At 43.1% G+C, this 15,020-nt stretch overlaps 1 protein-coding gene across 3 annotated transcripts in view; it reads right to left on the minus strand.

The window, feature by feature from the left end:
* Positions 1 to 7,081: 7,081 nt before the first annotated feature.
* The window catches only part of LOC130209450 (storkhead-box protein 2-like), a 55,406-nt gene continuing 47,467 nt past the window's right edge, over positions 7,082 to 15,020 (minus strand). For 2 of the 3 annotated variants that reach the window (XM_056439103.1, XM_056439105.1), the window contains exon 4: positions 7,082 to 11,980. In XM_056439103.1, coding sequence (XP_056295078.1) covers positions 11,776 to 11,980 — 205 coding nt within the window. In that variant the 3' untranslated portion in view covers positions 7,082 to 11,775. The remainder of the gene's footprint in view (positions 11,981 to 15,020) is intronic. The other variant, XM_056439104.1, reaches the window with a different exon arrangement.

Raw genomic sequence — 15,020 nt, forward strand, 5'->3', positions numbered from 1 at the left:
CTGTCTGCTTCGGACTGGAAATGATCGGACAGCTGTGTGGGGGCCAGGTACTGGCCCCTGCGGTGGGCGGGGCCACACAAGGAGGAGCCCCGCCTTCCTGTCCTCAGACTACCCTCCACTGGTGTACTGGTTAGAGAGCGCACTGCTGTCTATTCACGCTCCTTAATGCTGACACACCCACCCAAAGCAACACGACTTTTCTCTTCCCTGTACTGGCGGGAGTTTAATATTTGTAATCATTTCCTTTATTCACACTATGCGCCTGAGAAAGAAAAAAAATATTCGCCATCTACCATGGAAGAAAAAACACACTGTAAAGTATGTTTACAGTCAAACTAATAACATACGACAACCCTGCTTTTTTCTTTAAAATTACACTTATTTCATTTTGAATTGTGCGTGTGCATATATATATATATATATATATATATACACACACACATATACTTGACACATTACTCACGCATTACTCACAACTATACTACAGCTACTAGATATATATATATATATATATAAATAGTATATATATATATATATATATACTATATATTATGTCATATTTATTAAATGTGTTGCAACTCTGTAATGCTTCATTCTGTAAACATGACATCTATTGCTTCTGTCCATCTGGCGAGAGGGATCCTCCTCTTGCTCTCCTGAAGGTTTCTTCACTTTCATTTTATTTTTCTCAGTTTTTCCTGATCCTATGTGAGGTCAAAGGTCAGGGAGTATGTGTACAGATTGTAAAGCCCTCTGAGGCACATCTGTAATTTGTGATTTTGGGCTATACAAAATAAACTGATTTAAATTGGATTGAATAAATATATAAATATGTATATATTATATATATGTATATATATATATACATATATATATATATATACATATAAACTATATATTTACAAAAGTAAAGTAAAATTGGCTGTGAGATCCTAAAAAAAAGTTTGTCTTAATTCCAGGCCACGGTTCAGCTCTTTGAGCAGACTCCCACGGGCCTTTGGGATGGTACCCCCAAACTGGAATGTGGGATCACCTCGGCAGACAGCCAGTTTCTACCCCCCACCTGACCCTCTGCTCCTCCACGGCATTGAGAGAATGTCCAAATCAACAACTTGATAAGAATGACTCATCCTGTACGGAGACCTGAATATTCATACCAACAAAAAAGGGCCTCCAGAGCTATGGAGTTTGTGAATTTATAGGACAGCTCTGAGCTCAGCTGACATGTAAATGAAGCCACCGATCAGCATGGTAACATTCCCAGGGCTCTCAAGTGTCACGCATTGAGCTTGACACTCACGCATTTCGGTCTTAAGTCACGCACTCCCGCCACACATCGTATTTCTCACGCTGAAAAAAACTCTCGGCTATTTAATGTTTTAACGTACCGCAGCACACAAACATGAGCTGGCCGCGCTGCCCTCACCATAGAGGAATCAAGCGCTTCCCTGGAGTTCTGCTGTGAGCATGGACGGATTAAGAAACCACGGGCCCCTGGGCCTGGACGTGTCAAGGCCCCCCCCCCGGCAAAAAAACATTGCGAACAAAACAGTCCGTATGGAACAACGATACCGGAGCTGAGCAGACAACATAATGCGAATTATATGATAGCAGGGACTTCGGTTATATGAATTAAACGAATAACCAGGAATAACATCCCTGAGTAGGACTATTGGGGCCCTGTTACTGACATGAATGACTTAAGCCTCGCATATACCGGCTACGGCGCATCGTGTCATATCATCATATTCATATCAATACAATGTTAACTAGAATGGGCACTCGGTAGAGCGCATACCTTCGCATATCACAAGATTGGGCATTGAATTATGAACATTTTGGCATTAGTTGCATGCCAATTGGACAAAAATGTATCGTGATATGGTAAAAAAAGAGTTTGACCTTTCCATAACCTTGACCTTGACCTTTGACCCGATTGATCCCAAAATCTAACCAAATGGTCCCCGGATAATAACCAATCATCCCACCAAATTTCATGCGATTCAAGAACATTTTGACCTGTTCATGACCTTTAACCTTGACCTTTGACCCGATCGATCCCAAAATCTAGTCAACTGGTCCCCGGATAATAAACAATCATCCCACCAAATTACATGCGATTCGGTTCAATACTTTTTGAGTTCTGCAAAAGATTTTGACCTGTTCATGACCTTTGACCTTTGACCCGATCGATCCCAAAATCTAATCAACAGGTCCCCGGATAATAAACAATCATCCCACCAAATTTCATGCGATTCGGTTCAATACTTTTTGAGTTCTGCGAAAGATTTTGACCTGTTCATGACCTTTGACCTTTGACCTTTGACCCGATCGATCCCAAAATCTAATCAACTGGTCCCCGGATAATAAACAATCATCCCACCAAATTTCATGCGATTCGGTTGAATACTTTTTGAGTTTTGCGAATAACACGCATACAAATAAATAAATAAATAAACTAGAACGGGCACTCGGTAGAGCGCATACCTTCGCATATTACAAGATTGGGCATTGAATTATGAACATTTTGGCATTAGTTGCATGCCAATTGGACAAAAATGTATCGTGCTATGGTAAAAAAAAGATTTTGACCTTTCCATGACCTTGACCTTGACCTTTGACCCGATTGATCCCAAAATCTAATCAAATGGTCCCCGGATAATAACCAATCATCCCACCAAATTCCATGTGATTCAAGAAGATTTGACCTGTTCATGACCTTTGACCTTGACCTTTGACCCGATCGATCCCAAAATCGAATCAACTGGTCCCTGGATAATAAACAATCATCCCACCAAATTTCATGCGATTCGGTTCAATACTTTTTGAGTTCTGCGAAAGATTTTGACCTGTTCATGACCTTTGACCTTGACCTTTGACCCGATCGATCCCAAAATCTAATCAACTGGTCCCCGGATAATAAACAATCATCCCACCAAATTTCATGCGATTCGGTTCAATACTTTTTGAGTTCTGCGAAATATTTTGACCTGTTCATGACCTTTGACCTTGACCTTTGACCCGATCGATCCCAAAATCTAATCAACTGGTCCCCGGATAATAAACAATCATCCCACCAAATTGCATGCGATTCGGTTCAATACTTTTTGAGTTTTGCGAATAACACGCATACAAATAAATAAATAAATAAATACACGGCGATCAAAACATAACCTTCCGGCATTTTCAATGCGAAGGTAATAAATAAATAAATAAATAAATACACGGCGATCAAAACATAACCTTCCGGCATTTTCAATGCGAAGGTAATAACAGCGACGTCACGCGCGGAGACTCTGGTTTAGGGGCCCCCTGAGTTCATGGGCCCTGGGCCTGGGCCCGGTAGACCCGTTCGTTAATCCATCCCTGGCTGTGAGGTGCCAATTATCAGCCAATCAAAAAAAAGAAATGGGCTACACAATAGCCAATCAGGAAAAAAAACGTATCTGTTGTATCTGGGTAAGATTTAATCCAGCAACCAATGAAAATAAAGCATCCTGGAATTGCGCACGACTGACTGATATCCGAAAATTTAGTTCGGGGGGGGGGGGGGGGGGGGGGGGGGTGGAAATGTCACTCTTGCCTGTCTTCAAAACTTGAGAGCCCTGCATTCCTGAGCTCATAATTACAACAGGGTTACACATTGACGATGCCTCAGTATCCGCACTATTACTTCTAATCGTCACTGTGCACTGCATGCTGGTTTAATATCAAAAGACACTAAAATGGATCCTTTGCTTTAGCTTTAGCATTTAAAAACAACAACAAAGTCCTCTAATAATATGAGCTCATTTGAGTCATACAGCTATGCCTGCTCTTTAACTGCCATGGTTGAACATGTCAACAACACTTAGTCATCTGCTTTAAATACATTGATTCACTGAGGATTACAAATAAGTCTCTAAATAACAGTGTACAATTTAAAGGACCTATTAACGGTCTCACCCCTGTGGCGTAGTTTCAAAAAGTAGAAATGTAAGATGGCCTATTAATAGAAGATATGCATACTGTTTTGAAGATACATGGAGTCTTAAGCTTTTAGAAGTTCCAAATCAAGTTATACAAATCTAACCTTTGTAAATATAACTACATCATAATATAATTTCATCATATCAGTATCTATACATTAACATGCTTGATTTAAATGGTAATTATAAATTCCCAGCTTTCAATGCACCTAAACGACCAGGTCGAAGTGAGCTCTGGCTTGTAGTTTTCTAAACTAGCCACCAGATGACGGCAGACGGCAAAACCTGACACCGTTCTTTTTTTACCATAATTCAGATGAATGTAGTTATTCTGAGTCATATATGTGGGCCCTGTCCTCGTTATCTATCTGGTTTATATCATGAAGCTCTTTCCTCACTTGTGAATATTGATTAATATAATTTTTTTCACGATTCAATGCAATATATTCAGCACTATTTCAATGTTTTTGGAGGATGTCTTTATTTGCAACATGGTTGTATGGATATAAATTCAACATATGTATGTACATATGTATTCCAGGCTAGGATGCTAATATAATTTTCCTTTATTGAATCTCAATTTACTCTGGAATGTGAATATACATTATGTAAACAGGTAGTACAATATATTCATATTCCAGCTTCTGACCTTCAAAGGAGAGCAGAAACATGCATAGTAGCTTTATTGTTGAGGATTCCTGATTCCTTTTGGATATGTAAATCTTGGCATGTTTACGAGAGATAGAGCTCAACAGGTTAAAGAAACTGTGTCGATTAGCTGCAAGAAAATGAGAGAAAGACCAACGGCTCATATAGTTCCTTGTAGCATAAACAAAGAAGCTACGACTGCCTGTCTGGAAAGAAAGGATTACTTTTTCAGGATTATTACAGAGAATGCCGAAAACTCAAAAGTGTCTGCAGTTCTCATCAACTTGTGAAGAACATTAACACAATAAGTTCAATTGGCCCGTATCAAACCTTACATCCATGAGTGATACTTTAAAAGACAGTTTTAGTGCAAATTAATTCCTTTGTAAAAGATGATCATATCCTTGATGACCACAGCAGGCAGCCACACGCAAAATGTGGAAAACAAGGTTTAACTTTTGTCCTCTAGGACCTAAATGCATCACTTGATACAACCAAGAGGTATAAATGAATCCTCTTTCAAAGATGTGTGGTCTTTCTGCGACTCGGTGGTGAGCAGGATGGTTCTTCAATCAGAGGATTGGCGGTTCGATCCCCTGCTCCGGTGGTCCATGTCGATGTAGCTGTGCCTACGCTGTATAACTGTTAGAGCCTTGATGGGCAGGTGGCACCTGGCATGGCAGCTTTACCTGTGTTATAAACAATCATCCCATAAAGAAAGTGTTACGTCAATTGTTATTGTCACCATCAGTGGAGAGCACGATGCACATTCCCATAGTTATGCAGATGAAACTCAACTGTACACATCTACAGCTATAAACTCCATTACTACCTCTCTGAGAAATATATAAATGGATGAGGAATCATTTCTTGCAGTGCAACAAGGACCAAATTGAAATCCCATCAGTCTGCCCCATAACAAAAAGAGAAATGCTGTTTAATAATCTGGTGAAGTAACGCTCCGGATTAAATCCGAGGGTAAACGTCTCGGTGCTATCCTTCACTCACATCTAAGCTTTTAGTCCCACATTAACGATGTGACCAAAGATCTTTTCTTCCACCTGAAGTACGAACAATTCTCTATTGGTCAAAATTAAATATTTCCACAGATGTATAGTCGAAAGGTTTTACGACAAACTGCGACTTTATTGATCTGTTAAATGCTAAATATATTCATAAGGTTCCGTTGTTGGCCTTGCTGTGCACTGATACGATGCATTCAACATGTGGTATCTTACTTGATTTATTTGCATTCAATCTACTGATATACAGGACTGTCTCAGAAAATTAGAATATTGTGATAAAGTTCTTTATTTTCTGTAATGCAATTAAAAAAACAAAAATGTCATGCATTCTGGATTCATTACAAATCAACTGAAATATTGCAAGCCTTTTATTCTTTTAATATTGCTGATTATGGCTTACAGCTTAAGAAAACTCTAAAATCCTATCTCATAAAATTTTAATATTTCCTCAGACCAAGTAAAAAAAAAGATTTATAACAGCTGAGTGTTTGTCAAGGCTCAGGAAACCCTTGCAGGTGTTTCGAGTTAATTAGACAATTCAAGTGATTTGTTTAATACCCTATTAGTATACTTTTTCATGATATTCTAATATTTAGAGATAGGATATTTGAGTTTTCTTAAGCTGTAAGCCATAATCAGCAATATTAAAAGAATAAAAGGCTTGCAATATTTCAGTTGATTTGTAATGAATCCAGAATGCATGACATTTTTGTTTTTTTAATTGCATTACAGAAAATAAAGAACTTCATCACAATATTCTAATTTTCTGAGACAGTCCTGTATGTGCATCCTGCAAATATGGGCACTGCCTTGATTATAATTTTATTTTTTATTTTTATCAGTGGTTGGTAGCTTTCCTGACTGCAGAGATAAAAGCTGCAGTGAAGCCCCCTCTCGAGGGAAGATGTTCTGATCGGCTGAAAAATGCTTATTTCAGTCAAATTCAGTTTCAGGCAGAATTGGGAGGGTCTGTGTTTGCTTCTGGCCTCAGAAGCCGAGGTACCGAATATTAATTGTTCACAACCTTTAAAAGTTTTTTTTATGTGTTCATTCCACGTCCATCTTCCTTTTTGTGAAGCATTCGGGGTCAGCTGTAGCTCATCTCGTACCCGGTTCGACCCCCGCTCTCCCCAAAATGTCCTTCAGCAAGACCCTGAACCCCCAGTTGCTCCCCGGGCGCGTCACTGTAGCCCACTGCTCCTTAATAACCAAGGGTGGGTCAAATGCAGAGAAGAGTTTCCCCACAGGGAAAAAAAAAGAAAAAAAAGTGTACATTGCTTTTCTTATCACTTTGTGCCACATTTCTTGAGTGAAAGGTGCTTTACAAATGAGTTATAAGTCATAGGTTTATTACTAACGTGCTCATTATCACACTCCAATTGTGACCCCAGACAGTGTGTTGGGTTCTCATCGTCTGATCACATAAACACACAACAGTGGTGTAACCAAACATTGTTATTTTATTATCTTAAAAAGTAACACAATCCCAATAGGGTATCACATACACTACAACAACGGTAACACCAGTACTACACATCAAAGGGACTTTCCGATATTATAGACATTTAAAAAAAATCCCTCTTTTTATTGTTTAAATTATTTGACTAGGCATGACAGATAAACATCATTTACAGGTATGACATACCGTCACCATTAGAAATAATGTTATTGTTGAACCTCCATTTGTATAAACCACCGCCGATGTTAAGGGAAGACATTTCATGGACTGTCAGTGTAGAAAAGGGATGGAAGGTTACAGAAGTGTGGCTGGAGGAGACGAGGGGGTGATGGAGGGCCACTGGGCCAGACAGTAGCAGGGAGGAGTTGGAGGGCTGGTGCAATCGTTAGACATAAAAAGGATGGAACCCATGATCCTCCACCTTACTGGGGGGACCCCAGTCATATTACTGGTGGAACAGGGACAAGAACCCCACGTTGGCTGTGGAACCGGAGCTAAAGCCCAGAGTTGTCGGGACAATAGAGAATGAACTCCGCTTCAGGGACAATAACTCAAATCCAGTATAGTGGTAAACCCAAGATTAGTGGTACAGCAGGGACTGAAACCAGGAACAGGAAACCCTCGAAATGGTAAAGGTGGAACAGAGAGCAGAAGCTCATCCCTCCCTGGCTATGTGCATTTCGGTCGTCACAGCATAGAGGATAAGGCCAAACGATGAGGGAACAGCTGGCACTACAAACACTTCTGTAGAGGTAGAATGGGGTTTAAAGCACTCCTGTTGGGGCCTTTGTGATCGATTGGAAGCGTACTGTTGGGTAAGAGCACAGTTACAGATTCAGTTTACTCCATGTTCAGAAGAGGGACTCGGTCGAGTTAGAACGCTGCCGACATCGTGGACTACGAGCGACAATCCAGCAATACTAAAAACTATAAATGGCTTTAAATTGTGGAACAGAGGTTTGACTCCTAACATATGAATAGATGAGAGACCATGTCCAGAGAACACAAGCATCAGTCCACTAGGCAGAGAATATAAAGCCGTTCCCTGGAACTGAACCTTTCTACTTGCATCACCCTGGTGTCGCGGCGAGACGCAGAGGAAGGCCGAATGTTAGCTTGGAAGAGGGGTTTGGTATATTTGTTCTGAGCGCGGCGGCAAAGAGTTCAAGTTCCAGTCGACCATTCCAGGGGTCGCGTTCCCACAAACACGACGCGTTGCAGGTGGGCAGTCAGCGAGGGTCCTCGGCCTCGTCGCTGCACAATGACTCTAACTGGTCGGTCGCGGTGTGACAAGGACGGCCGGGCAGGGGGGTCCCAGTGCCTCCCATTGAGCCACGACAGCTACGGGAACGAATCACTTTCTTTAAACCGCGCGGTCCTGCTCTACAGCGGGAACGTGACCGGGAGGCGAGAGCGACACGCATTCTGATAAATACCGTTGTTTCCCCAAAAGCAACGACACGTGCGTCTTTTGTGTCATTTGCTAATTTAAACTCGACGCGTACCCGCGAGGGTCCGTGTGACTGAAATGTGATCTGCAGCTCGTGTATGAGGGCGGCCTGCAACAGAACGGAGGCGATGGAGGACCGTGCCCTCGGAGCCGGGTCACAGCGGATTAGCTCACGTCGCCGTTTGGCAGGATATCGCGTTACACGCCTTGTTCGTGAGAAGGCCAACGCGACACAGGTCCAAGTCCCTTCCTGGGATCAGGGAAGAGGTTCACGCGGCACATGAAGTCCTGTACTAGTGGCTGGGAGGAGGAAGAGGAGGGTGTTTGGGCTGCGGGGGTCAGCAGCTGAACCGCAATGCTAGAATGTACCATTAGAAGAACTGTGTTAGTGTAGAAAGGGAAACAATAGGGAGTCCAGCACTTTGATGTGTAGTGTGTTAGTGTGTGTGTGTGTGTGTGTGTGTGCAGACATTCACAGGCTAGAGGCTGATGACAGTGAGATAGTAGAAAGGACGGGCTGTGTTTTTGCTGCTGTGGAGGTAGTTATAGAGGAGCCTATTGGACGACGACACTGGGATGACTGACCGCTCCCTGAGCCTATAGAGGGATGGGAAATGATTGGCCTATAGGACTGCAGGTACTCCAGAGGGGTTAATCCAGCCGTGGTTACAATGAGACTTATTTCACGTGTCCCTGTGCCATCGTCAGCCGTCACTGGAGTCAGAGTCCCGTTCACCCACGTGCTTTATAGAAGGGACTAAGTGGTCATCGCCAAAGGTAGACGGGTGAAACCTTTGATACAACTGTAAGCATCCATTTACTAGACTCCAACTCTCTCATCACCCTTTTATTATGACTATTATCATGGCCGCCTCTGGCCATAATACATCGTAGCACCAGGAGTGAGAGGGGCTCAGGGACTCGATTCAAACAGTTTGACCAAGAAAAAAAAAAACTCAAGTAGCCATGAAGTTGGACAGAAACGTAAACTCATGGTAATGTTGTGTGCAACTACAGAAATACTGAAATCAAAACACGCCTCGTCCCTGCTTGTCGTGTATAACACTGGATGAGTCGACTCGTATATTGGACGCTCAGCCACCTCAAGCGCCGGTCCGGCTGCTCCGAGTGAACGGACACCCCGGGCCGGCCTTTCACCAGCGGCAGCATCGACTTTGTCTGATGCCAGCATTTAAATAAAAAAATAAAAAACTCACAAGCATCCACTGAAAACACAGCGTGGCGTTACAGGAAGTCGGCGAGCAGCGTCGCAGGGATGTGACCGTGACCCCTCATGTCCACGGGACGCGGCCGCATCGCGTCCTCAAAGCGGTCAGACTTGTTCGGCCGACACGTTCCGCCCGTTTCTCTTTCTGACTGTTTTTGCGTCGTGAAGGTTTATTGAGGTCCTGCCGCGACGGTGCCACGAGACGGAGCCGGCGAACACGACGACACCGCTGTTCGGGTGCGTCGGCTCACGTGGGACAGTCGGCCAGGGGATCAAAATGAATTCATAAATCATGAACATAGCGAGCACCCGGTGACGCCGTGGCGAGCACATCGTGCTGCAGGCTGCGTGTGAACACATCGCACTCCTACTCGAATGAAGAACAAACACAACTGATGAATAAGAACCAAAGTAACCAGATGAGTCGCCAGCGTCTAAGAAGTATTTACAACTGTGTGCCGCCAGTTAAACCGTAACAGGCTCCACCGCCACCCTGCTCGTCATCACTGACATCCAGAAATCTCACCTATGGTTATTCAAAGGAATGTTTGGGAGCCTACTGTGACGGCCATGGTGGACACGTTGGTATGCCGACTCAGCGGTCAGCACGAACTCCTCAACATCGGCAGGACCTCAATATCTTGTATGTGAACACCGCTAAACAAACAAGAAAACTAGTTTTGCTCTATGTACATAAAGACAAAGTCAATAACAAAATGCAGCATGTCATTAAATATTAATTTCATGTCAACTGTCAATAAATATAGATATTTATACACTGTATATATATATATAAACTCACTTATAATGTGTCAGGTATGTGTATACTGTCACCTCTCTGATTTCTTTAATATTTCCTTCAAATAGTATTTGTTTTTTGTCTCTCTGCTGCTGGAGTGTGAATTTCCCCCTCAGGGATCCAACGGTCCCGTCTAGGGTCTTCTTAATTTGCAGTGTGTTGAGCTCTCGGGGCCACCGTACTCCTCTCTCATCTGTTTATGGCCTATTGTGGAGGACTGAGCAGCCACGACGGAGCTGAAACATGAGCTGCATTCCGTGGACATGAGGGGTAACGCTCAATGAGAGGCAAAGTGGAGGAAGATCGGCCCTCATGAAGGTCAAAACGATCTGTAATCAGAAGCCTCATCCCTGGAGCTGCACACCTCACGCTGTGCACACATCGGCCAGCAGCTGGAGGAGAAGCGGGTCTACAGTGATCAGACAGTTCAAATGGGCATCATGGCATCCAACAGACACACAAACTGCTCAGCTTCATAACAGCCCTGGTTACAGGTCACTCATTGAGCCGTCTAACCCCCTCACTTTGGAGAGATGGTTAATAGTCATTGTCGTATCCTGTGGCCCTGCACCGTACACGGTGTCCGCCGGTGGTGAATTTAGAGGAGAGCCGACAGAGACAAGTGAGTAGGAGCTGGATCAGTGACAATGTGTGAACCATCAGTAACAGCAGTCAGCAGGAGCAGCGTCTCTTCAGTGTGTAATACCACCAGACACCACTAGAGGGAGATGCGCTGATCTGAAGCAGCTGGAATGAGAGTGGAAATAAAATGACCTGAGATTACAGATTATACAAACATAACCCCCCCCCCCCACACACACACACATACACTAGAACCCACGTGATAGTGAAACAACACAACAGCAGTGTGTAAACTAGAGGCTGTCGAATGACGGAGTCTGCCCAGTGGCCGGGTGTGTGTGTGTGTGTATGTCTGTCCGTGTGTGTGTGTGTGTGTGAGAGCGACAGAGAGGAGTTTCCTGGTGGTCTACAGTTCTCTGTTTGTTTGTGTGTGTGTGTGTGTATATATGTATGTGTGTGTGTGTGTGTAATAGCTATAGTTCCACAGTGGGCCTGTGGCAGCTCCACTAATGTCAGTCTAAAGATGTAACAGTCCTTGGGGGTGGGACTTTATCTTTTTCTGGCCCCTCTCCATCGGCTCCTGTTGCTCCACCCAGCCCCTACAGTAGTCCCGCCCCTATACGCTGGTGATTGACGCAAGGCAAGCGCTGGGCTTCTGGAGTTTCTCCGGTTGTGTGCCGGCAGGTTCTGGGATGGTGCGGAAGGAGAAGGGGGTGGCGGTACCGGTGGTGATGCCGAGGTGGCCGGGGCTCAGCGCCAGGTTCTGTCGACGGTTGCTCTCCACTATGGAAGATGTGTTGGACGCCAGGCTCTCCCTTGTTCTGCAGAGAGACGGTGACACACAGTGAGGAACGGTAGAAGCGCAACGCCAAATCAAGTGCTTCAAGCTCCCGCTTCTGTCGAGGCAACAGGAGCGCACACCCTTTAAGACACACACTCACGTCACGTCAGGAATACGCATTTACAAGGATGAAGATAAACATCCTAATTGAGAGTAAAACAAGTTGAAATTAAATACCCACAAATGAAACCAGTTCCATGATGTCTGAGTCATTGTTAGTAGAATGGGGTACATCTGGGGACTTAAATAGATATACATATCTCATACTTCATTCTTAAATTCTCAGATTATAATATTTTTCTAACAGTGGCCTCTAAATAATAATCTCAATATCTCCTGCTTGCGCTGGCAAAGCAGACCCCACCCTTTGAGTGTGTAAGCATAACTAGCCTCTATATATATATATATATATACATACACAAATATACACTACCGTTCAAAAGTTTGGGATCACTTAGAAATGTCCTTATTTTTCAAAGAAAAGCACTGTTTTTTTCAATGAAGATAACATTAAATCAATCAGAAATACTCTCTATACATTGTTAATGTGGTAAATGACTATTCTAGGTGGAAACATCTGGTTTCTAATTAAATATCTCCATAGGTGTATAGAGGCCCATTTCCATCAACGATCACTCCAGTGTTCTAATGGTACATTGTGTTTGCTAATCGCCTTAGAAGACTAATATCTGATTAGAAAACCCTTGTGCAATTATGTTAGCACAGCTGAAAACTGTTTTGCTGATGAGAGAAGCTATAAAACTGGCCTTCCTTTGAGCTAGTTGATTATCTGGAGCATCACATTTGTGGGTTCGATAAGACTCTCAAAATGGCCAGAAAAAAAGAACTTTCATGTGAAACTCGCCAGTCTATTCTTGTTCTTAGAAATGAAGGCTATTCCATGCGAGAAATTGCAAAGAAACTGAAAATTTCCTACAGCGGTGTGTACTACTCCTTCAGAGAACAGCACAAACGGGCTCTAACCAGAGCAGAAAGAGAAGTGGGAGGCCCGGTGCACAACTCAGCAAGAAGACAAGTACATTAGAGTCTCTAGTTTGAGAAATAGGCGCCTCACAGGTCCTCAACTGGCAGCTTCTTTAAATGGTACCCATAAACGCCAGTGTCAGCGTCGACAGTGAAGAGGCGACTCCGGGATGCTGGCCTTCTAGGCAGAGTGGCAAAGAAAAGCCATATCTGAGACTGGCCAATAAAAGAAAAGATTGGTATGGGCAAAAGAACACAGGCATTGGAAAGAGGAAGATTGGAAAAAGGTGTTATGGACAGATGAATCCAAGTTTGAGGTGTTTGGATCACACAGAAGAACATTTGTGAGACAGAACAGGTGAAAAGATGCTGGAAGAGTGCCTGACACCATCTGTCAAGCATGGTGGAGGTAATGTGATGGTCTGGGGCTGCTTTGGTGCTGGTAAAGTGGGAGATTTGTACCAGGTAAAAGGGATTTTAAATAAGGAAGGCTATCACTCCATTTTGCAACGCCATGCCATACCCTGTGGGCAGCGCTTGATTGGAGCCAATTTCCTCCTCCAACAGGACAATGACCCAAAGCACACCTCCACATTGTGCAAGAACTATTTAGGGAAGAAGCAGGCAGCTGGTATGCTGTCTGTAATGGAGTGGCCAGCACAGTCACCAGATCTCAACCCCATTGAGCTGTTGTGGGAGCAGCTTGACCGTATGGTCCGCAAGAAGTGCCCATCAAGCCAATCCAACTTGTGGCAGGTGCTTCAGGAAGCGTGGGGTGACATTTCAACAGATTACCTCAACAAATTAACAGCTAGAATGCCAAAGGTCTGCAATGCTGTAATTGCTGCAAAAGGAGCATTCTTTGACGAAAGCAAAGTTTGAAGAAAAAAATTAATACTTCAAATACAAATCATTATTTCTAACCTTGTCAATGTCTTGACTATATTTTCTATACATTTTGCAACTCATTTGATAAATAAAAGTGTGAGTTTTCATGGAAAACACGAAATTGTCTGGGTGATCCCAAACTTTTGAACGGTAGTGTATATACACATCTACAAATATATATGTTCATTATGAACACGTGGTCGGCCTACATAGACTGTAATTAACAGGAAACACTAGATTAGTAGTGGAGAGTGAGAACAGTGGGAGTTCTTTTTGTGGCAAAAGAGCACTCAACTCCTACAACAGCTTCACTCACACTGTAATGCCTTTGTTCGTCATCCGTCATGTGAAAATGTCAGATTTCCAAACCTTGTAGAGAAACACAGGCGTGTGTCCTGGTCGTAGTTCTGAGCATCTCTCCTGGTCACACAGCAGTAATGACGTTACCAGTGTCTGGTTCAACAATAGGCTCATAAACTTCACAGACATCCAGGATCGGGCAGCGTTCTTTATTCTAGATGTGGCGTAGGCTCTCTTAACACTGGTGTTGTATTAGAACAATTGAAAATATCTAACAACCTTTTCACATTTTTTGCATCTGTACGCCTGATATTAGTGACTTTTGTATTAATATCAGCCACAACAATCAAAGATGCAACAATAACTATGGATCCATTTTTTAAACATGTCAGCAGCTGCAGAGATTTAATCCCGTATTATTTCTATGGTTAGGTTTGGGTTCAGATAGACGGTTCCATGTTGGATCCAGAATCCCTTATCAGACCCGTCATTAGCAACGTCTTGACCTTCTTTTGGATCACGACTCCATGTGATGACACAGAGTGATGATTCCAAAGTGTCCGACATTCCCTCTTTACCGGTCACTCTACAGGTAACTATTGAGTGTGCGTTTGACTTTTTTTGTCATTTATGGAATGAGTTACTTACATATGTTGAAAGCTAATCCATATTAGATTTATCTAAAGCACACAAAGCAAGTTGTACTTCATGAATAATGAATTCCACAATGCAACGCGCCTTTCACAAGCTTAATTAAGCTCAGTAAACCTGGAGGACCCAAAGAGCACCTGTGTGATTAGGACAAATACCCAGCAGTGCTTCTACGCCATGGTCTTTGAATTTAATAC

Source organism: Pseudoliparis swirei, chromosome 19, assembly GCF_029220125.1.
Source record: "Pseudoliparis swirei isolate HS2019 ecotype Mariana Trench chromosome 19, NWPU_hadal_v1, whole genome shotgun sequence".
NCBI classification, from domain to species: domain Eukaryota; kingdom Metazoa; phylum Chordata; class Actinopteri; order Perciformes; family Liparidae; genus Pseudoliparis; species Pseudoliparis swirei.